This window comes from Maylandia zebra, linkage group LG8 (assembly GCF_041146795.1).
Source record: "Maylandia zebra isolate NMK-2024a linkage group LG8, Mzebra_GT3a, whole genome shotgun sequence".
Lineage (NCBI taxonomy): Eukaryota > Metazoa > Chordata > Actinopteri > Cichliformes > Cichlidae > Maylandia > Maylandia zebra.
In genome coordinates this window covers 20014438-20042115 of record NC_135174.1, presented here as the reverse complement: position 1 = coordinate 20042115, position 27678 = coordinate 20014438, and the positions used below count along the sequence as shown (strand labels likewise).

The 27678-nt window shown below is 39.4% G+C and overlaps 4 protein-coding genes across 4 annotated transcripts; 3 read left to right on the top strand and 1 right to left on the bottom strand.

Annotated features, from left to right (window-relative positions):
• Window positions 1-871: 871 nt before the first annotated feature.
• fbxl15 (F-box and leucine-rich repeat protein 15) lies at window positions 872-3455 on the bottom strand. The gene is made up of 5 exons (XM_004561224.3): window positions 3300-3455; window positions 2807-2966; window positions 2214-2716; window positions 1887-2090; window positions 872-1737 (listed from the first exon to the last, which is right to left on the bottom strand). The coding sequence occupies exons 1-4, from the start codon at window positions 3323-3325 to the stop codon at window positions 1901-1903; spliced, it is 879 nt and encodes a 292-aa protein (XP_004561281.1). The 5' UTR covers window positions 3326-3455; the 3' UTR covers window positions 872-1737; window positions 1887-1900.
• A 1198-nt stretch (window positions 3456-4653) lies between these two features.
• On the top strand, window positions 4654-6311 carry gpx9 (glutathione peroxidase 9). The gene is made up of 5 exons (XM_004561225.3): window positions 4654-4839; window positions 4929-5022; window positions 5531-5661; window positions 5806-5936; window positions 6014-6311. The coding sequence occupies exons 2-5, from the start codon at window positions 4950-4952 to the stop codon at window positions 6069-6071; spliced, it is 393 nt and encodes a 130-aa protein (XP_004561282.1). The 5' UTR covers window positions 4654-4839; window positions 4929-4949; the 3' UTR covers window positions 6072-6311.
• Window positions 6312-6902: 591 nt separating this feature from the next.
• Window positions 6903-13068, top strand: ndufb8 (NADH:ubiquinone oxidoreductase subunit B8). The gene is made up of 5 exons (XM_004561226.4): window positions 6903-7061; window positions 7303-7429; window positions 7601-7700; window positions 11766-11921; window positions 12903-13068. The coding sequence occupies exons 1-5, from the start codon at window positions 6929-6931 to the stop codon at window positions 12993-12995; spliced, it is 609 nt and encodes a 202-aa protein (XP_004561283.3). The 5' UTR covers window positions 6903-6928; the 3' UTR covers window positions 12996-13068.
• Window positions 13069-13274: 206 nt separating this feature from the next.
• Window positions 13275-25703, top strand: sec31b (SEC31 homolog B, COPII coat complex component). Its single transcript, XM_004561227.2, has 25 exons — window positions 13275-13430; window positions 14062-14294; window positions 14857-15052; window positions 15154-15249; window positions 15918-16058; window positions 16323-16565; window positions 17148-17309; window positions 17727-17879; window positions 17973-18203; window positions 18298-18372; window positions 18491-18583; window positions 18667-18775; window positions 18863-19041; window positions 19137-19263; window positions 19373-19518; window positions 19700-19873; window positions 19983-20135; window positions 20221-20416; window positions 20509-20895; window positions 21043-21081; window positions 21721-21779; window positions 22141-22266; window positions 22351-22470; window positions 22595-22666; window positions 24265-25703. The coding sequence occupies exons 2-25, from the start codon at window positions 14092-14094 to the stop codon at window positions 24442-24444; spliced, it is 3660 nt and encodes a 1219-aa protein (XP_004561284.2). The 5' UTR covers window positions 13275-13430; window positions 14062-14091; the 3' UTR covers window positions 24445-25703.
• The last annotated feature ends 1975 nt before the right edge of the window (window positions 25704-27678 follow it).

The following is a 27678-nucleotide window of genomic DNA, read 5'->3' as shown; positions in this document are numbered from 1 at the left end:
AAAAGCAACTCTCTTGGTGCAAATTCAGCTTGTGGACAGCACACAGCAGATGGGGTAAACCATGCCATCAAGTGGAAAATAGACCTGTTGTGTTGTCACGGAGACAAGATACAAGATACAACAGTCTGCCAATTGGACCACCAGAGGAAACTGTAAGGGGGATTTTTAACAAGTAGCAGTAGCAACAATATGAAGCCTTTATTCTTAACTTTATATTCACTGAGTCAAAGAGCCTGTTTCGGTTTAAGACAGACTTACCTGTCAAACACAGTTTCTGCTAAATTTGAAAAAGATAGAACTGGTGTTTTTCCTGTACTATTGATGCTGTAGTGGGAAATTTAACACCATGCGCTTTTTCTCTCATTTCATGTTCTGTAGTGTAAAAGTCAAGCAAAGAGGATTAAACTGACAAATATCCTGACTCACTGCTGCCACCTTGTGCCGGTGAAGGGAAGAGGCCAAGCCACTTTGCAGTCATAAAATTTTGTAGCGATGCCATTCACAGTACGGAATAACATATATATGAGCTCATCTACACTGATTTGAAAAAAATACATAAATAAAATGTGGGCCTGGGCATTTTCCCTTTATCTTAAACAAGATATATTTTCGTTATTTTAGCGTCTGATCCCACAAAATGTAATTCAGATAGTTTCAGCTCACTTTATTTAATATAATTATAAATTATTCACATCAGTGGCAGGAAAGCAGCACTTTTTCCCTACATGTAAAGAAGGAAAAAACGAAACTATCCTAGTACTATCCTGATTTCTTTTCTTTTTTCATAAAAAGAAGCACTTGCACCAAACAGGTATTTTCAAATTTATAGGAGGCGGTAAGGGCGTAAACAGACAACTCCATCACAGCAAAGTCAAGTGTCATTTTTGGCAGTATTTCACAATTTAATAGTACTTCCATAATTCATAGGCCAACAACATGTCAACAGGTCATTTTTACAAAAGCCATTTAAGGGATTTAATGGGAAATAGTCATAATAAATTCTTATACTTATTCAAAAGCTATGTATTTATTAATATTATGAATTAAAGGGGAACTTCACCCACATCACAGAAAAAAAAAAAAATTCTACTCATTACACTGTACATGTAACCATGCAATTCATCTCAGCTTTCACTGGGAAATTGTTGACAACAGTGAGATTTTACAGATGATCCTGAGGAGCCAGGATCATTTCTGGAAGACATTAAGTAAGCACCGGAAACAAAACTGCATCCACTTTCCTTGTTTGTTGGTGGCAGCAGAAGACGCAGAAGTGGAGATAATAAAATCGGAATAAACAAAACAAATATTTACACAATTAAGTGGTAAGTGCGAGTATGCTTTTTGTGCGATTTGGTTGAAATGAACCTTTAAGCTGGCACACACATGCAAAATGAGATGTTTAATTGAACTCAAACATTTTTTTTTAATGTTTCCAAATGAAACATAAGGTGACAGGTTGGTAAAAAAAAGAAAAATTCCACTGTACCTTGTTTATACATTATACCCATCACACCAAATGATTAAGTAATAGTGCAGTGGTTTCTTTTGTACACGAGGCAGCAGTTCTTAAAAGTACATGGCTTACTTTACTGATGATATTTTCAAGTCCTTCTTAAACATGTATCATTAATCACATTCCACAAAAGCTTGAGTGCAACACATTCGTGTGTTCTTTAACTTTCTCAGAGCAACACATGCCCATGTGATGCAGATGAAAGTGAGATATGAAGACACCTGTAACACAATAACAGGTTGAAATCAGTCAGTCTTATCTGTTGTTATTATATTTATATAAGTTATATAAAGATGATTGGAAGGTATATATATATATATATATATATATATATATATATAATTGTGTATATAAGGCCGATTGTATCTACCTTCTATCAACTTGTTATATCTGGAGATTGATGAATGGTGCAAATCCTAGCACATCCTGCAGAAGTACAAGTGCCCTCTGTAAGGGCGGCTCAACATCAATCACTACATTGCGCTTCCGTAAAGGATCGAGGCTAGACTCTGTCACATTGTGGCAGTGATTCACCTTCAGCGACTGCAGCTTTGGGCAATACTCTGCAAGAGTCCTGTGAGCACAGCATGCAGAAGATTTTATGGAAGGGTGAACAAGTGAGCTAGTTGATAACAAAGCGTGGGAAGGAACAGCTCAAAGTCAGTTAGACTACTCTTTAAAATAAGATATCGCATACCTGATGGACTGGTTCCTGACCCGCAGGCAACCTGTCAGGTCCAGCTGCTCCAGACCCCTGCAGTTCTTGGCCACCTCCTCCACTGACTCATCAGTGATGTTGGCATTGACTGCCAGCGATAGAGACCTCAAATTTGAACACTTCTTGGCCAGGTAGCAGATGGCATCGTCCTTCAGCTGGCGACAGGCGGTGAGGTCGATCGACTGCAGCCCCCCGCAGTGGTCAGCCAGGCTGCGCAGGGACAGGCTGTCCACCCATTCGCAGTGTGCCAGGCCAAGGTGTTGCAGGTGCATGCAGCTCAAGGACACAGCCACCAGGGAGTGGCGGGTGAGACATGCACACCCGCTCATGTCCACCCTTTGCAGATGTTGGTTCTGGCCAATAACTGGCAGCAGTTCCTTATCGGACACCCAGTCTGAACAATTCTGCAGTGACAAGTTCTGCAGAACTTTATTGTCTTTTAACATGGAGCAAAATGCTTCCCTGGGAATGCATGGTGAGGTCTGTAAATATGACATAAGAAGAAAGAGGGCAGCCTCCTTTATGAGCATGTAATGCAGCTGGAAATCACGTCATTTCTTATCAGCACTTACCGGGGACAGATGAAAGGTCCTGCAGTTGGATAGGTACACCTTAATGAGGTTGTGGAACTGCTTGCTCACCCTCTGGAGGCTGACAAGGTGTTGCAGCGGTAAATAGCACAAAATATGTGGAACAAGTACATCCTCCCAGGGCAAGTCCAAAAGATGGCATCTGCTGAGGAGCAAACCTTGTTACAGATGAACTTTGATACTTCGGCGTGCTGATGCAAAGCAGTTTAACGGAATTATAAACACCGTTACATTTCAGCAAGCGCTTTGACAGGGAGACAGAACAGCAATTAACATTAGCAATAGATAACGATATGGCAGCTTTGTCAAGGAGATGGGTAGTTTATAGAAAGTTAGCAGCAATCAATAAATGGGAGCAGCCATCTACATTTCAGCGACTTGGAAGCTATCGCTGTTAGCCGCGAAGCTAGCATGCCGGGGCCACGAATCCAGACCGTTTTATACGCAAAAGAAATCCCCTCTGAAAAGCACTTACGTTCGCATCTTAGCTTCTTCATCCATTATGAACCCGTTATGTTACAGTACGTTTCCACGAACATATCATTCTTCCCATGGATGACAAAATAAAATAGTTTCCTTTAGCATCTTCTAAAGCAATCAAGGTGTAACCTAAGCCTGATGGTGCATTAACGGACAGTCAGAAGGATATAGATCAAAATAACAAGAGGCTCACCAAGTGTCGCCGAGTGATGTAAATTTACACGTCAAAGAAGGAAGTAGTAACTTACGGGGGAAACATTCAAACTCTTATAGCAACTTAGAGCTATTGCTTTTCTATGAATTTGTATTTGATTTTTAATTCATTCGTTTAATGAATCGAAAGAGACCCAGTTCTGCACGGTTGCGCTGTGTTGTTAACTAAAGTAACAACTAAAACACCATCCTATCAGAGACTGTATTTTTTAAACGTATTTACAGTGTGCTGCACTAGAATGCCCGAGAATTAACATCTTAGCTTTGATATAGTCGTGGCTTTGTGGTTTACAGGGAGAACTTGAACTCAGCAGTTGTAATTTTCCGGGTTGACGTCAATGGTAATATTCAAAACAATTTATAGATTGATTTGCCATAACTGTAATAAATGAAAACTTGTTATTGATTTTTCAAGATCTCTGGATCTTCTTACAATCAAATATTTAGCTCATTTCATGCGCATTTCTTAAAAATATTATATTGATTTTTTCCCCAGTTTAATACAGTACCTCGAAGTAAGTTACAAAGTAACATTTATGAGAGATTATCAACAAAAGAAAAATAATGTACTCACTTCAAACACAAAAGAAATAACTTTCATCTTGTAATTGTACAACTCTATACAAATTTGAATTTGAAACAAATCCATGCACAAAAAACTATATCTAAAACCTGTCCTGGCACAGAATGTAGAACTAGTTGTTGAAAAAGTTGTTGAAAAAGTACAAATAAAAGTAATAGATCAATTCAGCCATGAGAACTTGCGCACCCCTGTTAATTTTAACCCTGTTACCATATCATACAATAATCAAAAATTGTTTTGTTAGCCCACAGGGGCTTACTTTATTAGCTTTGTTGTAGTTTGAAATATCATATGCATACTGTTTTTAAGCAAAGATTTTCAGATAATTACTGCTAAAAGCAAAGATCCATATTTATGTTTAATATGTACTTTCCTGGTTGCAGTTGGCTGCCTATTACTTGTTACAACCACATGTTTGGTATACAAGTGTTGAACAATTAACCATGTTGCCTGCTCACCTCTGGCCAGAAGAACAATGAAGTCAGTCATGCTGAACAATTGCTGACCCATGAGTTGTGTTTCAGTGGATGAGACGAGCCAACAGGCTAGTTGAGTGAATACTCACTCTTGACCGACTGCAGTCACATAGACAAGCTAAAGAACAAGCATGGCAAATAAATCAGTCTATGATTTCTCTTCTGAGACCCTGGATGGACAGCCGGTTCCACTCAGTAGCTACAGAGGTAAAGTGCTTCTCATCGTCAACGTTGCAACATTCTGAGGGTCAACAATAGAGGAGGTAATATTCTGCAAGAGTTGACTGATTACTGTCAGACCACATTAACTCGTTATATTGAAGGCGAATGATTTTATGCCTTGTTCTCCCAGTACCACCGACTGAATGCACTCATGGAAATGTTTGGCCACCTCAATTTCACTGTCTTAGGATTCCCCTGCAACCAGTTTGGTCTCCAATCACCTGGTAAGGTGGATAATAGGGACCTGTATTGTTTTGTTATGGGAGCTTTGCATGCCACACTTCAAAACAAACCAGATTTTTTTTTATCTTTAATTTCTGATTGATTGCCCCTCGCAAACAGAAGGTTTGAACAGCATGAGACTCTGCAGAGCTTGTTCTTGAAATGACCATATTAAGGACATTCCCTGTCTTTCATATGATACAGAGCACACAATAGAATAAAAAAACTTTGTAAAAGTTTTATTTAAAACAACGGCCATATTAACTTGAAGCAATGAGCAACTATACTACTACTATTATCCATCATTGTAACGATATAGAAGTTAAAAGTCTGCTTATAATACATTAATCTATTTGTACTTAAGGAATCTAAAAACTCTTTCCACCATATACAAGCTCTATTAGATGCACTGTGGATACTTTAATTAACAAGTTATTTTAAAGACAAGGTTTTGAATACACACGTGCAAAAAACAGAAGTATTAACTTTTTTTTACGCTTGTCTGTGCAGAGGTGAATCATGAAATGCTCAATATTTTGAAGTATGTCAGACCTGGTGGGGGCTTTGTGCCAAAGTTTCCCGTCTTCAGCAAGGTTGAAGTGAATGGTTTAAACGAAGATCCTCTTTTCACCTTTCTGAAGGTACATTGAGTTTTATTGGAGGCTGGAAGTTATAAGTTCACTGAATGGATTTATTACCCATATAGTTTATTTTTTTCCTATCAGCGCTGCAGGTGCTTAACCCTGAAAAACTCAGATACCATGTCATTCCCTGTTTCACCACAGGAATCTTTGCCATTTGTCAACCCTGTTATTGGAGACATAAAGAAATTCTACTGGTCTCCGATCAAAGTCAATGACATTCGCTGGAATTTTGAGAAGTTTCTCATAACTGCAAATGGCATGCCCTTCAAAAGGTAAAGCCATAGACCATGAGTTAAACCCTTCATGTGATTTCAATTTTACTAAGTTCAGCATTTTCCCTTTGCTACAGGTATGAACTTCACTGTCCCATTGTGCAAGTGGAAAAAGACATAGCAGAACTTCTCTGATGGATTTTTTCAATATGTCGCTGGTGGCAGAGTGACGATCCCCCAGTAAATGCACAAGTGCACCTGAGCTGGATCTGATGGGAAGAGGAACGTGTCTTGGAGCTTCAGTGCATTCACTTTGAGAACAAGTTCCCTTCTGCCACTTAATGCGTTTTCATGTCACTGCCACGTTATTCTTTAATGTGATGGTGTCTGCTATTAAAAAAACAGATGTAAATAAAACACTATATGAAAAATATGCACATGGTTATTGTTACTTTAGTTTGCCAATAGAATTTCAGTATTATTTCTACATTTAACATATATTACATTACTAGACTGTCAATACAGATGAATCACTGTATAGAATTTATTAAAACTGCGATAGATAAGCAACTTGTCCAGGTGGTACCCGCTTTTCACCCTATGACTGCTGGAAAATGGAAATGGATGAATGGATGGAGTTTTGTTCTTTGTTGTTATGACTCCCCCACTTTTTTATTTGATGGAACTTCTAATACTCAAAAACACCGGTTTTGTGAGGTCTAAAAACAAATAGTTTGAATCTAGCTTAGTACGTTTTAAATTGTATTAAATTTTCATATATGTTTTTATGTATAAAACAGTTTTAATCTGGTAATGACCAGAGAAAACAATATTCTTTATCATTGGTGTAGAATAATGAACTAACATAAAATCAAAATACTTAAAACTGTGTATAAATATAATGTTTTAATATATGTGCTGAAGCACTTTGCATCAGTGGTATTAGTGTGTTACTTTTCAAGTGCACTGGGAGTGCACGGTTATTTACCTTTATTTACAAATTGTGAGTACGGAATTTTTCCTTCTGCCGAACCGTACTTGAAATCTTGCGCATGCGCACTTCAGAGTATGTCGAACAGCAGCAGCCAGTAAACATGGCTGGTGTTGGTTTCCGACGGTGGGCCCAGGCTCTGTCTAAGGGAAAGGGGTCTGGTATTTCAGCCCTTTTGTCGGGATGTAGAGCAGGTTAGTTGTGTCTTAGTCTGGTAGTACTGTACAATGAATTTCTCTGGAGGTGTATATCAGGGTTTAACGTTTTTAGCCTCCTATGGACGTAACCTTGACATGCTAAGGTTGGCTTAGGCTAGCTTGGCGGCTGCTCTTCTATGAGGGTGCAGGCAGACAAAATAAAATTCTCATATTTCCTTTTTTGAGCCTGCGAGCTTTGACTGCCGCGATTTCACGTATGCATTTATTGCTCTTTCAGCCTCCGGCTTGTCAAAGGATAGCCTGCCTGGGCCATATCCGAAGACCCCGGAGGAAAGAGCTGCAGCTGCAAAGAAGTACAACATGAGGGTTGAGGACTATGAACCATATCCCGACAATGGAGAGGGGTGAGCTTTAATTTTAACAAGTCTCATGATTGTTGTTGTAACTGCTTTTGCCGGTACTGCTAATGTAGACGGCGAAAATGACTGTCCAGTCCATTCATTCTTATAACATTAAGTCACAAACAAACTGTAAGATTTCAAAGAAAATAATGAGCAATTACTGTGTTTTTGTAGCTTTGGTGATTATCCAAAACTGCCAGAAAGATCTCAGCAAGAGAGAGACCCCTGGTACCAATGGGACCACCCTGACCTGAGGAGAAACTGGGGAGAGCCGGTAAGATACCGACTGACATTAAAAGCTATTGTTGTCCTTTTTCTGAATAAATCATGAGTATAATGATGATGGTTCATACAGCAGTTGATTATTTGAAATGCATTGCAGTAGTAATTATGCAGTTTTACCTGAATAATTGTGTCTAGGTTGTCTGAGTGGAACACAAGTATGTTGCTTTAGGTATTTATGCACCAATAGTGCTTGCATGTGTAGTCAAGCCCCCAAAACACATTTCAAAACAGAAAAAACCCTGTCTTTTATTTATGATGTTGTCATTACTGAATTGTATTGTTTTTAAAATTAAAACTATATATCCATTAAATGTAAGATTTAACAAACTTGTCCATATAGAATATTTCTTTCAGATATTTAGGCTGCAATCACACTAATATTTTCTAGCATGAGTTCAGATTTTTTTTTTTGTTAATACTAACATGAAATATAATTGAGTGAGGTAATAGATGTGGGTGTCTCTCTCATTATGTCTAAAAGTCTTAGTTTATGTCCACCATAGGCCTTATTCCAGGAAGCAGGTTAAACAAACTCTAGTCTAGTCTAGTCTCTGGTGATTAACTCTGAGATTGACAGGTCTGGGTTGTCAGTTCCAGAACAGCTGATCAGACTTAGTTCAGTCAACTAATTCTGAGTTTAGCACGTGTATGAGTAGACAAAGAAAGAAAGACATCATCGGTGTAGCTCTGGGGCCTGTTCTTCGTACCTCGCTAAGTAAGTTAGCTGGATTAGATTGTTGACGATTTCGCGTGATCCTGGATCGTTCGGTTCCCCGAAGCTCATCCGGGACTTGCTGTCATAGCAACAGAGCCGTAAGCGTAAACCTGCTCGGGAGCAGGTTTACTTTATGTAAACAGGATTAGATCGCGGCCACGCAGGTATGTCCGCTTCATTTATACGAAAGCAACAGCGATATTCCACCACTGTTTCACCATAAATAAATATTATCAATGTAACTAAAGATAATGCAGCACCTGATCCTTTTATTGATGTCACACAGATACATACAGGTCATTTCCTAAAAAAGGGAAATGTACTATTAACATTCTATTACATGTATGTGATTATTACAGATGTAATTCATATTTTAGAGTAGTAATAGTAAATTACTTCGTGTAATCAAGATGAGAGACCACGGCTATAAAAGCGAAGGTGGATTTGGGAAGCCTGTCGCAGCCATGTCCTGTCCGTATACGCGACCAACCCATTGCGGAAGGTGCAAGATTGATAAGGAGAGTTTTCAGAATTCAGCGTATATTGCGGGATAGACAGGATCCTTTAGCTCAGCGCGACAGTGTGCTCATTGAGAGATATCGATATTCCCGTGAGGGTATTATTTACTTAACCAACTTGTTGACGAGGGGGTGCAGGACCACCACCTGTCTTTTTTTCCTCTGCCCTTTTCTTGGTTGCTGTTATGAACAAACTAACAGAGTATTACAGGCCAGTATTACCTTGCCAAGAGACGAAAAGCAATCTAAGAGATAAATATTACCATTCTGTAGAATACTCCTGTATTCCACTTTTACTTGTTCCCATGTTCTTGTGGGTCCTGTTGTGGCTCTAATGTGAAAGGGGATATAATATAACATATTATAATATAATATAATGCCATATGATATTGGACAATATAGTGTCATATGATAGATCTACCCTACCGCCTACTGGTGTTGGCCAGAGGGGCCGATGGCGCGATATGGCAGCCTGGCTACAACCGTAGCTGCCTCCACCAGTGTGTGAATGTGGGAGTGAATGAATAGTGGTATCGTACAGCGCTTTGGGTGCCTTGGAAAGCGCTATATAAACCGAATCCATTATTATTATTATTATTATTATTATTAAATTACCTACGAGTTTGATTTGTCAGCAACTTTCTGCCAGCCCTCTCTCCTTGCTTTTGCAGCCTTTGCAGTGTTCTCTTGCGTTTTAATTAAACTCTGAAACTCCTGAAATCCCGCACTCATGAGTTCTTGCTCTGCTGCCGGAAAATACCGTGCACGCCCCTTCGACATTTTCGCCAACCAATCAGCGGGTTGCCGATCAATGTTTCTACTATCGATGCGTAGCCCCTTTTACGACACCCAGTGATCTCACATTACTGCGTCCAGCTGTACTAATCGTCAACAGCAGGTGTGTTCGGGGAACCGGATTAGCGAGCTCACGGTTAGCGCGATGGTTTGGTCTTGGATGTGTCATGTGATCTTGGATGTAGTGAGCGACGTACGAAGAACAGGCCCCAGATATCAGGATTCACCTGGGCAACAAGTAAATAAAGAGCATATCTGCTTTAATGTTCCCCAGTTCCACCATTTATGGTCTAATCTAATAGCAGCCTTCACTGATAAATGATAACTCTCTTATGCCCATAGCAGACATTTACTGATTTATAGTTTATAAGTAATGCTAGCTGTTTTACATTCAACTCAAAATATGGAGGGCAACTTTACGAGTCCATAAAGAATGTTACGTTTTATCAGTAAACGCAAACATTTTATGAGAAATATCTAAGATTTTATAGAGCTATACAGGCCTAGTCCTGTATGGGTGGAATTGTGACATTAAAAAACAATAATTCCTAAAAGAAATTTAATTTGTAGTTCTAAATAAATTCTAAATGCATTTAGGACATTTTTTACTCACTTTATGTCTCGTCCACAATGTTATTTCTCTCTCCACCAACGTAGGTTACAATTACATTAGTATGACCTATTATGCAAATTAGGCAATGATGTCATTTAGTGACTTTTAGGACAGCCAATAGCAATTTTCCTTACTGAGGAGTTGGCAACACTGCGTGTGGCTCCTGACTACGGCAACCGTAATGCTCCGGCAATCCATCAAGCAGTGCGCCTTCATAGCTTACCAAAGTCGTACTAAAACATTTTTTGACAGATTTCTGTGCGCCGTGTACTACATAAAATTGGTTCGAGGTCAGTAAGCACAGCCAGAATTCATACATAAGGCACACTGTTGATTTTTGAGAAAATGAAAGGATTTTAAGTGTGCCTTATAGTGTGTAAAATACGTTATACAGAAGAAAAGAATATATCGCGATATATATCGTTACCGTACATGCTTCAAATTATACCGTGATATGGATTTTAGGCCATATCGCCCAGCCCTACTGTCCAGCCATACAAATGCACTTGGATTCAGAGTCACTTCTACCTGGATAAACCCACTTAGAGTGATTGAGAGGATTTTAAGTAGAAAATGTGTTAAGGTTCAGACTCTGAATTTCAGACAGACATTTAAAAAATATTGTTTGATATCATTTAATAACTGAACCTGTCAACACATTTCACAATGTTCACGGTTGACTGTAGCTCAGGAGGTAGAGCAGGTCATCTACTAATTAGAAGGTGGTTAGATCTCTGGCTGCTCCAGTCTGCTTGCCAGATATCCTTGGGCAAAATACTAACCTAGAAAGCAATTGAGCATAGAAAAAGCTGCTCATGTAAATGGGTGAATGAGGCATGCTGTATAAGCACTTTGAGTGCTCAGCTAAAGAAGAAAAGCACTATATAAGAACCAGTTTGTTTACCATTTAACACAGAATGTCTGAAGCCTGCATTTTAAAAAGTCAGTCAAATGCATGTAGTCTTAAACACATTTCAATGATGAAATGAAACCAAGTGTCATTCAGCTGATTCAGGTACAGCAGGAGGGAATGAGTCAGAGAAGAAAATCTGCGAGTGAGCAGGATAGGTTTAAAGAGTATGTTACCATGGTAATTGAATCAGAGTTTAAGTTAACTCTCTTTCAGGAACAGAAAACCTAGATTTGCACAGATTTCTGTGTTTGTTTTTTGTTTGTTTTTTTAAAAACCCTCTGTTTTAGTGAAACCCGTTTCTTGTGATAGGGCCCAGGCTAAAATGCAACTAAAATGAGGTCAGCACCATTAACAAGGAACTGTGTTCAGTTTAGCCTGGCTGAGACCCAGCTCTCTTTGCAGAATGCAGTTTTCTGAGCTGTCACAAATTGACTAAAATTATAAAATAAGCAATTTAAGATTGCGTTTGAGAGTTAATCTGTGATTGTTCTACCTCTTAGATGCACTGGGATTTTGATATGTACATCAGGAACCGTGTGGATACATCTCCCAGCCCTGTGCCATGGTCCACAATGTGCAAGCAACTGTTTGGTTTCATTGGGTTCATGCTGTTTATGTTTTATGTTGGAGAGAAATTTCCAGCATACCAACCTGTTGTAAGTACACACCTTAATGCAAGAATTCGGTTTTCTTTGTTTTTTTGTTGGTGTTTTTTTTCCCTCACTGTTACAATTTTCAGCAGCTTAAAAATGGCTGGATCATCATTCTTTCAATTTTATAGTTTAGTTTAGTCACTATTACTTACTCTTTATGGTTTCCTTCTTTTTTATTCTTCTTCTTCTTTTTTTAAAAAAAATCTAAATGTCTCTGACATTGACATGGTGTCAGAGCCAGATACAGAGTTAGAAGGATGGACCCCTCTAAACCCCCAGAAAGCTATTTCTGTTCATCTAGACCATAGGTGTCAAACTCTGGCCCGCGGGCCAAATTTGGCCCACAGCCTAATTACATTTGGCCCGCGAAGCCATACCAAATTACTATTAGAGCTGGCCTACTGGTATTATACAGCTAATATATATATTGTTTAGTATTAAGCTTTGCTTGTTCCATATTCAGTTTTTCAGCAAAACGTGTTTGAGCACATAAGAAAAGATTCATTCTTATATCTGGAGGAATAAATATATTTCAAAAAATACTAACGTTAGCCCGCGACTTTGTTCCAGTTTTGAATTGTTGCCCACTGTGTATTTGAGTTTGACACCCCTGATCTAGACGTTCTGTTATCAGTAAGAAAAACATTGCATCACTTATCCAAGCGACTTCTTCAGTTTGATCTCAGTCTTATCTGGATGGTTGAGCATGGATCAAGGCAATACCCCTAAACTAACCCTAGTTAATAAAGATTTCTTATTAACACTAGATTCTTTTGCAGTCTAGTGGCCAATTTGATGATTGTTGATACAGAGGAAGATACTAAACGTGGCAAAACACATGATCTCCATAATTATATTTACTAAATATTTTATTTTCAGTAATTATATAACAGTGTATGTTAAAGTTAAAATCACCTTTTCTGTACAGTAACACTGTTGGTGTACAAGGTTTCATTAAAGTAATTGTCTTTTGTTTTTTTCCAGGCACCGAAGCAATATCCCTTCAATGACCTGTACTTGGAGAAAGGAGGAGATCCTGAAAAACAGCCTGAAGAAGTCAAACATTATGAATTATAATCACTAAAATGTGATTCTACTTGTGTGTATATATATTTCTGTCAAGAATAAAGACTTATGTTCAAAGTTAAAAGTTTGTATTTGCGTGATTTGTTGTTATTTATGTCTGTAAAGAATGTTAACTTGCCTTCTTGCTGTTTTGTTAAATGTTAATTTTCGACTTTTGATAAAACAGAATAATTTTCAAATGAAATGTACTCTTAGTAATGAACATGATCTATAGGTGTAAGTCTATACACGTTCTCTGGTTCAGTATTACTGGGTTAACTTCAGGTTACTGTGAGGAATGTCCTTGTCAGCTACCGTACCGTAGTGACAACACGGCAAAGCACTTTGGTCCGACTCCGGCTGTGGTTGAGCTGGCTAGCTTGGCTGTAAAGTAGCTCTCGAGTTTGTAGTAGATGCGGGCAGTCAAGTTCTGACAAATAAATTGACGTAAGTTTCTCTCAAGGCCATATTTATCTTTTTTGGGCTGAGTTTTAAGGCGCCCAGTGGTCCTTTTTGTTAAAACATGCTAACTGGGGTGGTGGCTGTTGGCTAGCTTGCGTGCAATAAAGATCTGGTCCGTTTGTGCACCGGAATTAAATAGCCCGGCGTTAGCTCGGGATTTAAAAATGAGTAGCAACGTGTATGAGAGGTTAATTTAGCATTAAAACAAATATAATGAGATCATTACCAGTAGAAGAGTCTGCTCTTACAAAGTTATTAACCGACAAAAGCTAACGCTACGGTTTCTGACACATGATTGCTAAATGCTAATAAAAGCTAACTACATGTTATGTTAGCTTGCCTAAAAGGGGGCTTAACGATAGTTTAATTTAGAGGATAACTACATTCATTTCATTGTGATAATTAACATATAACTTTGCACAACCGTATTCGAAAGCTAGATTTATGTATAGACGATTAAGTTACTGCTGTTACAGGTAATAGCCTGAGGTACTCTGGAAAGTAAGAATATTCGAGATATAAATGCGAATTTTGTGTTATTAATAAGCCAACATTATATATTTTAGGGACTGGGATATAATGTAATTGGTTTAGCGGAGTCTGTTCTGCTGTCCAGGATTTGGAATTTGAACACTTGTAGAGGAAGATGAGGCTGAAAGAGATCCAGAGGACTGCCCACCAGGCGTGGAGTCCTGCCGGGCACCATCCTATATACTTGGCCTTGGGAACAGCAGCACAACAGCTTGATGCTTCTTTCAACACCACAGCTGCTATAGAGATATTTGAGATGGATTTTTCTGACCCCTCACTGGACATGCAGCTCAAAGGGTCGTTGGCAACTACAAACAGGTAACGTAAAGAAGAGATAAATGATGACCACACAAGACCACACATTCATGGCAAGAGTATAAGCCACTGATTGTTTCCACACAGCCTATATCAGCAACCATGGAAAAGGTTTACCACGTTATGCCGCTTTGATATGATTATTGGCTCCCTGATTGATTCGGTTAGTTTTATCACAAGCTGCAGACAGTGACTGTCACAGAAGGGACACTTCATGTTGTGACTTGCCCGTAAATTCCTTACACTGATAAAACTGAATGTTTTCAAATGGTTGTATCAACAAGTAAATTCAGGCCTGCCAGTTAATTTGATACCACATAGATAAAACTAGTGCAATCTTAAAATAAACGTTTACTTATTAATAATTAAATTAATGTTGCTCATTTGCTATCTTTTTAATTGTTCTCACATCTTGCTTTAGAATCATTCTTCCATTTTTTTTATTTTTTGAGATATTTAGTGTAGTTATTTGTTCAGAAGACAGCATGTTAAAGAAATAAAGCATATAACCTTTGTAGTATGCAGTCTATGACTGGGTGCTAATAACTTGCTATGTCATTTATAGGTTGCATAGTATAGTGTGGGTAAATTTTGGAAGTGGAGCAGATGGTACTGGAGGAAGGCTGGTTGGTGGTAGTGAAAATGGAACACTGACTGTCTATGATCCAGAGGCAATAATGAACTCCAGTGGGGAGGCTGTAGTGGGACAATCTGACAAACATACAGGACCTGTCCGAGCATTAGATTTCAACCATTTTCAGGTAAATAGAAACCTGCTAGTGATTTCCTTTGTCATTCAAAGACAGTCGGTACAGACGTCCCTCTGTGTTTCAGATTGATGTTTTAATTTATTAATTTTTAGAGTAACCTCCTTGCGTCAGGAGCAAATGATTCAGAGATATACATCTGGGATCTAAACAACTTCAGCAGTCCTATGACTCCAGGAGCAAAGACACAGGTGAGTACATGATGGGATCACGTGGTTTGTCATGGTGTTGAAATCTTATTCTCTTCTAAACCAATGTGTTTATAATGAGTCAAACCACAATTCCCCAGTAAGTAGGTTTTGACTTTTCTTTTTCTTTTTTTTTGCCTTTATAGTTTTAATATCGGTGAGAAACAATGAAATCACAAGAATATTTTATTTGTGGTTGTATAGTTATATAATACTTGCTTGCTAAGGAGTAAATTTAAGCCTTGGTGTCTATACTTCTTACCAACATTTGGGTATAACCTTGTTCTCCTCAGTATCAAGATAGCTGAATAAAACATGTCTGCACAGGCTGTCTATATTTCATGGGAGTCCTTGCTGTTAGAATAAGCCATGGTTACATGATATTTCCATAACAGAAACAAACAGTGTTTGCATGGCATTTGCATTCCTGGGTGTAATGATTGTGAAGTTCTGGCTAATACTGATGTTTTTCACATAGCACTTTTACCACTGGAAGCATTCCAAGTCTATGGCAATCAACATGAATAGTGTCACCCAGTACTTATTTTTTGCTCATATGTCAAACCGTCCCTATATGCATATAATCATGAGGGATCTGTTGTAGTAAGACTCACAGGTAGACTTGTTTTTATTTTAGACTAACAACTTTTGTTTTTTCTTTTCTTTTTCAGCCTGCTGAAGATATCAGTGTAGTCTCATGGAACCGGCAGGTTCAGCACATCCTGGCCTCTGCTAACCCCAGCGGGAAAGCAGTCGTCTGGGACCTGAGAAAGAACGAGCCCATCATCAAGATCAGTGATCATAGCAACAGGGTTGGTGGCTTAAATAAAGTCCAGAGTTCCTTCTGTAAAAGTAATGAAATCATGTGAACAAGTCAAAAAGGCTTATCTATCATTTTAAAGCAACATGTGTTGAGACAAGACTATTTGTAGAATGCAAAATCCCACTTTTATCCTGTTTTGCTCTGGATGCTCAGTAATTTGACTCATTTGTTAATCAAAAATGCAGATTTTAATGTTGCATCCTGTAGAAATGAACTCTCATATTTTTAACTCTTTACTTTTATGTGATTTCAGATGCACTGTTCAGGAATGCTCTGGCACCCTGATGTGGCCACTCAGTTGGTCTTGGCCTCTGAAGATGACCGACTGCCAGTGATCCAGATGTGGGACCTTCGCTTTGCCACATCACCTCTTAAAGTACTGGAGAACCATACAAGGGGAATTTTGTCTATATCCTGGAGCCAGGCTGACTCTGAGCTCCTGCTTAGTAGTGCTAAAGACAATCGGATCCTTTGCTGGAATCCAAACACAGGAGAGGTACACAATCTTAATTACTGCTCATGTATCAGGGATTCTGCAATTGTTTGGCAAGCCTCTAAGCTACTGAGCTATTCCACCTTATTAGGTTAATGTTTCTCTTACAGGTTTTACACATATAAACCAGCTGTTAAAGACTATAGTTTTCAAAGTTAAAAAAAAAAACCCAGGCAAATATTATGACGTAATATCATTTTGCCTTTTAAGCTGTCATCCATCCACTTATGGGATAAACTACACTTGATCCTTAGTTGGTAGGCTAAATGACTGCTGTGTGTGAAAAGGTTAACCTTCATTTCATGCTTTACCCTGATATAGCCTTGAAGCAGGAATGAAGCTAGAGTCTGTCTTTCCTTTCTCACTGACTGCAGAGCTGCAGCAATACAGCACCACTGTTGTATCTGTGACACATAATTAGCTAAGTACCTAATATACAACTCCCCAACCTACCTCACCCTCAAGCTAGTTGGAGCTGCTCTGGTAACTTTGTGGCAAGAATCCTGTGTATTATGAGTGAATAAGCCCTCATTGTTGTTACCTATATTTGTTACTCCAATCATAAAAGCTGTGTCTTCTATTCAGGTAATCTATGAGCTTCCAACAACTAACCAGTGGTGCTTTGATGTGGAGTGGTGCCCCAGGAATCCAGCGCTGCTTTCAACGGCATCATTTGATGGGAGAATCACTGTTTACTCTGTGATGGGAGGGAGCTTGAAGGCTCAGCAGCAGAGCACAGCTGAAAGAGTAATGTTTGCTCTGTCTTTAAAAGATTTTGAATTTAACTGTGTTTGTATTTACGGTTTTATTTGTTTAAACCGTGTCTGACCTCCATTGTTTGTCCACAAGATGGTGCCCATGTAAAGCACTTAATATTGACTTATAAACACGTTGTACATTAAGTCTGAACGATGGCTATATCATAGTTGAAAGCTATCACATGAAGCAGGGTCACAGCTAATTATATTTATTCATTAAAATGGTTGATTGATCATCAGCTGTTAAAAATTGCTACAAATATTAATCAGTTTCACAACAGAAATATTGACATGTTTAAATGTCTTGTTTGTCTGCTTGGTCTATGAACTATTTATCAAAATAGCTGCAGTCAGTTAATTGTTTCAGCATATTTGTTTCAACATTTTTTTATGTTTTATTTAACAGATATCATCCTCATTTGACACAATGGATCCCTTTGGTACGGGGCAGGTGCTGCCTCCTTTGCAAGTTCCTCAGCCTCAAGTGCAGGACACCATAGTTCCTCCTCTCAAGAAGCCACCCAAGTGGGTGCGCAGGCCAGTGGGAGCTTCCTTTGCTGTAAGTGCAGCATTTAATGTTTTTGTAGCAATTTTCTTCCATTAAAAACAACAGAACAATTATCTTTATATATGATCTGTTTTTGTTTCTTAGTTTGGTGGAAAGCTGATCACATTTGAGAATCCCAAGTTGCCTCCAGTCCAGAGCCCCCAACCCGTCCCTAGACAAGTGTTTGTGAGCCAAGTTACCACAGAGACAGAGTTCCTACAGCGCTCTAGGGAGCTGCAGACAGCGCTGCAGTCAGGTTCCTTCAACAGTTACTGCCAGGCTAAGATTCAGAGCTCCAAGTCAGATGCTGAGCAGGACATATGGAAGTTCCTTCTGGTTCGCCATCCAGCTACTAAAACCTAATGTTAAATCTGTCAGTCAGTTTTGGGTGTTATTATCCTGTATGCTGATTCACTCTTTTAATTTACAGGTTAATTTTGAGGATGAAGCCCGTATTAAATTCCTTAAACTTTTGGGGTTTAGCAAGGATGAATTGGAAAGAAAGGTATCATGGCTCTTACTTGACTGTAGCTAGTCACTGATATTTAACATTAACTTTAAAATTTCTGTGAATGCACTGGTTCTCTAAATCATATCACATACTTCCTGTTGTGCTTATTCAGATTTCAAAATGTCTGGGGAAGAATTTCCAACCCAATGGACATGGAGTGGATGCCAAAGATCTGGCAGAAAAGATGCAGCGACTCTCCACTGAGGTCAGCACTTCTGCAAATGTACGGTATCTATTTTCAAGCTGTGTGTCTCCTGTTCCATTTAAAACACTCTTTGTTATTTTCAGAGGTCTGATGAAGCAGCTGAAGCTAGAACTTCAGGTTCTGTGTCACCAGCAGATTTTTTCAGCCAGACCCCAAAGGAAAACTCTAACTTTCAGATCCCAGTGTCATGTGGTAAAATTTCTCCTCTGAAAATCTACTGTTATCTGATATTTACTTGTGATTTTATGATTGCATTGATTATCTCCTTCTGTTTTTAAGACACCGATGGTTTGATAAGTCAGGCGCTGTTGGTTGGTAACTTTGAGGGAGCTGTGGATCTGTGTCTGAATGATGGTCGCTACGCTGAAGCAATCCTGCTTTCTATAAGCGGAGGAGAAGAACTGCTGAAGAAAACTCAACAGAAATACCTAAGCAAACAAAAGAATAGCATCTCAATGGTAAGATTATGATTAATAGTGGTCCAGCTCATACAACCACAATGAAATGAATGTTTTTCCTGAATGTATACCTAACGTGTTTGTTCCAACTGCAGCTTATATCATCAGTGGTGACCCAAAACTGGAAAGACATAGTCCAAAGCTGTGAGCTGGACAACTGGAAGGAAGCTCTCGCTGCTCTCCTGACCTATGCTCACCCTGAAGACTTTGCTCGCCTGTGCGGTTAGTATCCACCTTATTCATACCAAATCTACCTGTGCTCATGGTATCTGTTCTAATTTCAGTCCCTCTATTCAAAAAAATTGTAATTTTCTTTTATTCATCATGGTAGATACACTGGGAAGCCGGTTGGAGTGTGAGGGTACAGAGAAGCGTTGCCTGCAGGCATGTCTGTGTTACATCTGCTCTGGAAACATTGAGAAGCTAGTGGAATGCTGGGCCTTGTATAGAGACTGCTCTTCTCCTCTTGGTCTAGAGGTATAATCTTAATATTTGTTCTAATCTGCCTCTAGCAATGATGAACAAACTCTTCTGCTTATTTGAGCAAAGTTTTAATGAGTCGCTGTGCACTTACTGAGATGATTCGGGGGTGAAAAATAGTTACAGTTACCTGCCAGCGAAGAATCTATTAGTCTAAAGGCATTTATTTGTGTTTCAGGATTTGGTTGAGAAAGTCATGATGCTGCGAAAGTCCATTGAACGTCTCCGTAACTGTGAGGTGGCGGTCCAAAGCCCAGTCCTGGCTGAGAAGCTAACCTGTTATGCTGGCATACTGGCTGCAGAGGGTAGCTTGACCACTGCCCTGAGCTACCTGCCTGAGAACTCAGACCAAGTAAAATAGCTATAAATGATTTAATTATTAATGGCACAATTCATTTTTCTTTGCTTTGTTTGATTTGTAATAACTGCATCTGCATGTTTGTCCAATTTTGTCTTGTCAGGCTGGGATCGTGATGCTAAGAAACAGGCTGTTTCACGCTCAGGGAGAGGCTCCTGTCCAACAGCAACCTCCAAACACCTTCAACAGAGTCAGTGTGTCCACTGCAAAGCCCACTCCTGCTGCTCCAACTCCTGCATCAAAAGCACAGTTTACGGTATCAGTTTGTTAGCAATACAATGAATATTAAATATATTTTCCAAAATGAATTTGTATTTAATTTGTATTCATTTGTATTTTAGAGTCATTACCAGCCCTCTCCTGCTGCTCAGATGACTGCACAACAGCAGCCTCCTTTGCCATCGGTTTTTACCCCTCAAGCTGCTCCAACCAACCCTGGGCCTGGTTGGTTGGAGCCTTCTTCTCATGTACTGCCACCCAGTACAACCCGCCCTGCCCTGAGACCCTCCTACCCCCAACATCCTGCTGTGGCTCCAGGTTTGACCATTTGTAGAATATTTGAATTTATTTGTATTTTTTGCCCTTTTTTGTTTCTTGATATTATGGCAATCATTTGTGGCTTTTCCCAGGTTTCCTTCCTCACCAGCCATTCCAGCCTCAGTCACCGTCCACTGCTGGACCTCCAGCGTTTCCACCTCCAGGTCCTTCTATGCCAGCTGCTACTTTATCAGGGCCTCAACTGCCACCTTCATCGTCAGCTGCTGGAGGCCTACCCCCCATGCCCAGCCCCGGGGTGCCACCAATAAGCTTCATGCCACCTACCTCCTCAGGCTTTGCACCACCTCGCTCCCAGCCTGGAGCCCCGGTTCCAGTGTACCCAGGAAGCCTTCACAACCAGGGTACTGCACCTCCGTCTGTTCCCTATGTTCCTCCTGGATCTGGATATCCACAGGGTGGACCTGGAGCTCCTGCTGCAAAGCCCTTCCCAGCTCCAGTGGTGGCTCCTCCTCCTACTGGTATGAGATCACAGCTACATTGTTTCCTGACACCGTTCCACATTTTTTTAGTCATGAATTTAAAGAAAGAAATTACAGAGGTCAGCAGGAATATATTGCTCGTGGTGATTTACATCTGTTCCGCTGTCACTCCTTTTTGACTTGCAGGATACTTTCCCTGGCTGAATTCCCAGTGTGACAACCAAGGTGACAGGGTTAGGGCTGGATATGGAATAAGGGAGGATCAAACAATCCATTCAAGAACCAGAAAAAAAATATCTGTGCAAAACAATATAGTATCCCTAAATTAACCTCAAAGTTAATATGCGTTGGTTTGCAATCCATGCAGATCTTCTCCATTTGTCTGGTTTCTTGATGATTGTTTGTGTTACCCTATATTGAAGGGAAATGTAAAGACTTACCTGGTGTATTTTTTATATGTGAGCTCTAAATGAATTTTCCAGACTCAGACAAGACTGTAGATGATTCTGTGTCAGGCAATTAAAGATGACGCGCATATATATATACATTGCTATTTGAAATTAAAGCATAAGTAGGACATTTTTAAACACTTGCAGCTGCTACATAATTAACCTGAAATAGACTCAGTATGATATTCATAGAATTTTTCTTTCTGTTTTTTTGCCTTTGAGTGAATAATGCTGCCTGAAAATTTGCTTGTTTGTTTCTGCATAAACTGCCAAATCTGTATGGCTTGACTTGCAGTGTTTTTACCACCTGGGCCCAAAAAGATTGTCTCTTGTAGACAATCCTTGGTTGCTTGAGTGTATCTAAACAACGGATGTTAGTAGTTCCTTAATAATTGTCATTATTCTTCTGATTCAGGATCTCAAGAAGGCTGGAATGACCCACCTACAGTGCGAGGTGGACCCAGGAAGAAGAAGGTAAGCCTGCATTTCTTACTGTCAAAATACTGTTCTGCTGTATGCTTGCAAATGTAGTAAAAGCAGCTATATTGTTGTGCAGCACCACGTTCCTTTGAGGAGAGCATTGTTATTCTCTCGAGAGCTCACTAAACTAAACTAGCAGACTCTCTTAGTTTAGTTCACCCTTATTGAAAACTCAAGCACATTCACATTAAGCACTTCTTCTTTCTTGCAGGCAAGAAAGGCAGATGAATTTATGTTACACCAACAGTTTAGCAAAAATGTAACAAATGTGTCATTTATTGATATACCAAAACTAAACTGCTTGGTTCATTGTTTTTTTCCTCACTCATTATAATATACTTTGTTGTATATTCAGGTTCCTGATAACTATACTCCACCAGCCCCCATCACAGCACCTGTGATGAGATTCCCAGTGGAGGCTGCTCAGCCCCATGACAACACCCAGGTACCCCCTGGAGCCCCTCAAGAGCCCAGCGTACAGGTTGGTGTCAAACGAGGGGGCTGTTTTGTGAATTCTCAACAGTAACACCTTGTCACCTTATGTTTCTGTGCTTGTGTTATTCAGCTCCTCCAGCAGCTGCCATCAGAGAAGGTGCAACAGAAAGAAATCCCTCCTGAGCACATGGTTCTCAAGTCCACCTTTGACAGCCTGGTGCAGCGCTGCCAGCTAGCTGCAGGAGACCCAGTAAGTTCCACAGTCTGTAGCTGCATCTAGGTTTCACAGTTTTTCTGGTGCAAATGTTTTTGTTGATTGAAACAAAATTATTTTGTTATTGGATACAAAGTGACAAGAAGTGTTTCTCTTTCAGCAAACTAAAAGAAAACTTGATGATGCTGCCAAGCGCTTGGGGCACCTGTATGATAAGCTGAGAGAGCAGTCGGTAAGGATCAGAAGTGATCAGATTCAAAAAATTATTTTTAAAAAATTGACAGAAAAACTTGACTTTAAAAAGCTGCTTTTAAATGATACAGTGCAGTTAGAAATGCATTGTGTACTTAAACAGAATCTGAGGTAAAAGTTGATAAATCTCAATATCACTTTGTCTTTCTTGATATTCCCTTTTTGTCTGCTTAAAATTTTGTTGTGAGGGTAAAACCACTGAGTTTCTTCTCACTATGTAGCAATGACTTAAAAAGATCAAATGCTGTTTACATTAACCTGCCAAAACCACAAAAACAAAAAGCAGGTGTGTTTCTATGGGTGACATGTTTGCACCATTTCCGTTTTGACCACCACAAATAAAATTCAGCTGACTCTTGTTGCATTAATAGATATCACACTCTCAACCTCAGAAAAAAGGACATAAAACCTGCATGATGAGCTAAGCCTTGTCAAGGGCCACCACTGTCATAGCAATGCTTTGTTTATAATTCTAAGTCAGTGCTGTACAGTGGAGGTGCACTGCATTACCTGAAATAAAAAAGTGCTTTTGTCAATTTAAGAATAAATGTTTATGGATATATACAATAAAATATTAGGTCTTTAAAAGGTTTGAGTTAAATGAACATGCCACACACTTAAGGTCACCTATTTAAAGACTAAAGAAAATGTTTAAACCATTGTGTACTCACTACACTGACAATATGAAACGTACCTGGATCTGTTTAATCCATCTCAGCAGGTAATTGTGTACGCTAACCTGCCAAGTGCTTAACGTTACCTTGAATTTTTAAAGTACAATTTTTTTTACAAGAGATCTAAAAGCTAGAGTGCATGTCAGACATCGGGATGAAGTTGTAAACCTGATATTTTTACTTGTTATGACTTTAAAAAAAAAGGACCCAGGACATGCTCTACTTGAATCCAATGGCAACTAAGGGCTCAGCCAGTAAAAAAGCATAGTCTTTGTGAAGATAGCTGAGAAAATGATCAGTCTTAGTCCATTATATGTATTTGTAACTAAGCAAGCGTCAATTTGAGTTTACTGATGTAATTGTTGCTATCAGTGGGCACTCGAGATGCTCTAGGTAGAATGCAATACAAAGAAATAAAGTAGTAAAACAAGACAAACTATGCATTTACAGTGTCCAGTAAATGGGGATAAAACCAGAATTAAGTATGCAGTACAAGCTAAACATTTTCCATGAGCACACCAGTAAACAGATTCGGGGGATCTACAGGGATAACTGTTTACAACACAATTGCTATTAATAGTTATTAACATGAAAAAGGATCATAGATGAATGTTAATGTTCCTTCACTTAAATCATATTTATTCAACATCATCGCACTCTGCATTTTTCTTCAGTCATCCACCTGCAGACACCTAATGCTCCCACCAGGGGGGGTCACTTCACAGTTTAAGAACTACTGTGTTGAACTACATGCTGAAGAAGTGGGAGAAAAAAGAAAATATAGAACTTGGGATTTGCCGTTTTTTGTGACTTAAACTGCAACAGTAAATTAGATTTTTCACAATTTTCTCACATAGTACAGTAAAAACTTTAAACATAATATAATTTCCCTACTGCCTCTCAGCTCTCTCACAACATCCTGAGCGGACTCCATGAGATCAGTCGCTGTGTGGCCAGCCAGAACTACCAGCGGGGTTTGGAGGTCCACACTCAGGTGGTCAGCAGCAGCAACTTCAGCGAGATCTCCGCCTTCATGCCGATCCTCAAAGTAGTCATGACTATCGCCAACAAGCTGGGCGTGTAACCTCCAGGTTCACCACCAACCAGACTTCAGTGTTACCATATTGTTGTATATGTATTTATTTCTTTTTGGCCTGATGACTTGCGTCAATAATGAGAATAATGGCTGGTAATATTACAGATCGTGTTCTTCATCACTCCGTACAGTTTCCTTGCCAGAAGACTTGCCTGATTTGGGCAGTGAGGTTGGTTTTTGTAGAGAGTTGTCGATGTTGCTGTGATAATTTTACAAAACAAGAAAGAGGAAAAAAAAGTTGAATGTATTCCAAAATTTGTGATTCTGTGTACATTCAAGAGTTGATGTAATATACGAAGCAAGTGGTGCAAAGTCTGAATTGAGGTAGTTTACAAAGTGGTGCATTTTCATATTCCATATTACACTGCACACCAGTGCATATAGAAGTCCAGTTCAGCATTAGAAACAAACATCTTTGACTAGGAACTCTCATCTCCAAAGGTCAGACTAAAAATCATGAAAATAAACTCTGGGCTGCACTTACTATCCACCCTGTCGGTGTTCTTTGTGTGAGGGAGGAACAGGCTGACACGCTTTACTCGGTGTGTATAATTTTACAACAACAACAACAACAAGCATCAACACGTTTAAACACTGTAACATAGATCTTACTGTTCTCTACACTTGCTGTAATAGATTGTTTCCAGTTCATTGTGCCATGTGTGTTTTTGGGCCAAAGTACTGCAGAAGAATGTCATAGAGTGATTGTAAAGTTTTGCTGTTTTATTTCCTCTTCCACACTTTATTAGCACTGGTACAATATTTCCTGATAGCTTGTGTGAACGACTGAAGTTTTTTTGTTTTGTTTTTTTTCTCAGTCTTGCTTCAGTATGCATGTTAACTACTTCCCCTATTGCTCACGGGGCAGCTTGTAAAACAAAAGTACACAATTTTATGTTAAACTGAACATGAACTCTGTGTTAGCCACTCCTTCTGTTAAAGATACACTATTCCTCTTTATCCAGGCCACATCTTATCCTTTCATAACCTAAAGTTCCCATTTTTAAATCATACAAGTTTTAGATTAGATCATAATAATGATATGACTTAAAGGATTTGACAAAACAAAGATCTTAAGAGTTTTGTAGCTGAACATAAAACTTTATAGTTTGGTGTGTTGTGGCAGCAGAAGGCAGTGAAGTGCCTCAGTGTGCCCATTGTGGTTGCACAGATATTTATACAATCCATCTTGCTTACTTTATTCATTTCGGTATCCTTTTTTCAAATAAAATTTCACTTAAAAGGTTGCACGTTTCTAAACATTATCTGTCTCCTTGTTCATATTCAATACAATTTTTTTGTCCTTTTTCTAGTGATCCCTGTAAGGGAGGTCATTTGCCTGTTGCACCAACCCTCTGCATGACTTCCTTCACTACATCCAAGAACTTGTGTGGTCTTCTTTTTCCCTTATTGTCTGCCAGCTCCCGCTTCAACATCCTTTATCCAGTATATCCACTATCCCTCTTTGCCTCCAAACTCTTAAACCGGAGCTGTCTCTCCTCATCACCCCCAGTGAACATCTTTAACATCTTCAGCTCTGCCTCCTTTCTCCAAACCATTCTCCATAGCTCATCATTCTACTATCTTGTAAAGCTTTCCTTTCACTCTTGCTGCTGTCCTTCTGCTGCAAATTACCTTTAATACTCATCTCCACCCAGTCCACCTTGTCTGCATTCTCTTGCACACACTTCATTGCTTTGGAGGGTTGATGCTAAGTATATAAACCTCTCTTCCATACTGTCACTAGAGATCACAATGTCACTGGTACCTACGTCTAATAAGGCAATGACATTGTGGTTTAGCAAAACAGTTGAACTCTGATCTCTTTAATCGGTGATCTCCTCACTCCATCTATCTTATTCAAAGTATCCACAGTCACAGGCCGGCTGAAACCTATCCCAGCTGTCATTGGACAAAAAGCAGGGTTCACCTCGGACAGGTCACCAATCCATTGCAGGGCTAACACTTACAGGGACAGACAGCTACTCACGCTCACATTCACAACTACAGCCAATTTAAAATCAATTAACCTCACCTCATGAATGTCTTTGCACAATAGTAGGATGCCAGAGTACCCAGACTGAGCGCACAGAGAAAGAGAATATGCAAACCCCACACGGAAACCAGAGACGGGATTCAAACCAAAAGACTTCTTAGTGTGAGGGAGTAGTGCTGCCAATATAGTGTCTGAGTCCTTTACTCGTGCAATAAAAAAAACAATTTTTTTTTTATTAAAAAATAAATAAAAAGGTGCTCCACAGCTTCTTGTATTGCTTCATGTATTAAGTCATGTTGTGTATTGTGTATACATGACTTTTAAAGTTGAAAACTGGTTCTTCCTCTGATGCTCACTGTTAAATTGAAAACAACCATCAAAATGTGTTGTCATACCAACATTTACACAAAAACTAAACAGTTCAAAGTGTTATTCACTATTTCAATATATATTATCCCACTTTGGAAGAGAACAATGAGAGCAAATATTTAAAAGTTTGCTGCTTTTACATCTTAGAAGCAGTTGTTTTCACAGTGTGCTATTGTTATCTTGGTTATCTAAGCAATTTTCACTATGAACAGCAGAGGGCTCTGTGTAGCGTAGTCAAGCTGCTCTACTGAAGGTAAATATGGGTGTTTATCATGGTGCTTCCCGCATCAGTGCCCTCAGGTAAACTATTTTAGATGTTGATCCGTTTTCCTGTTTGCAACAAAGCACGTGAATGCATCAAAGTCTGCACTTAACGATTTGGGGTTTTTTCCCCCTGTTTGTTTGTTATCTGACCCAATTTGCACACTTAGAGGAGCGTTACACAACTCATTAAAATTCACTGCAATCCGCGAGTGTTCAGTGTCAGTAAGTTTGCAAGTTGGCACAGGTGTTTCACCCGCCCTTCCTCTATGGGGCCACAGGGATCAGAAGTCAAGATCACGCCCTCTGATTGGTCGCTCTCAGTCAGATGCTGCGGGACGTGCGTGGTGTGAATGTTTTGGGAATTTGTACTGGAGTAACCTCGGTCATGTCAGGATAGTGTGACAGTAATATCGTGCAATTTAAACCACCCCACATCACACCACAGAAGCGTGCTGAGTCATGACGTGCTGAGCCTTCACTGGTAACTTAGGTTCAGATTTTAGTAGAGCTGCAATGGGCTGACTCGAGTGGATGCAGTCATGCAGGACGATGACATGGATTCATAGTTAATAAAATTATGATGCCTCCAGACG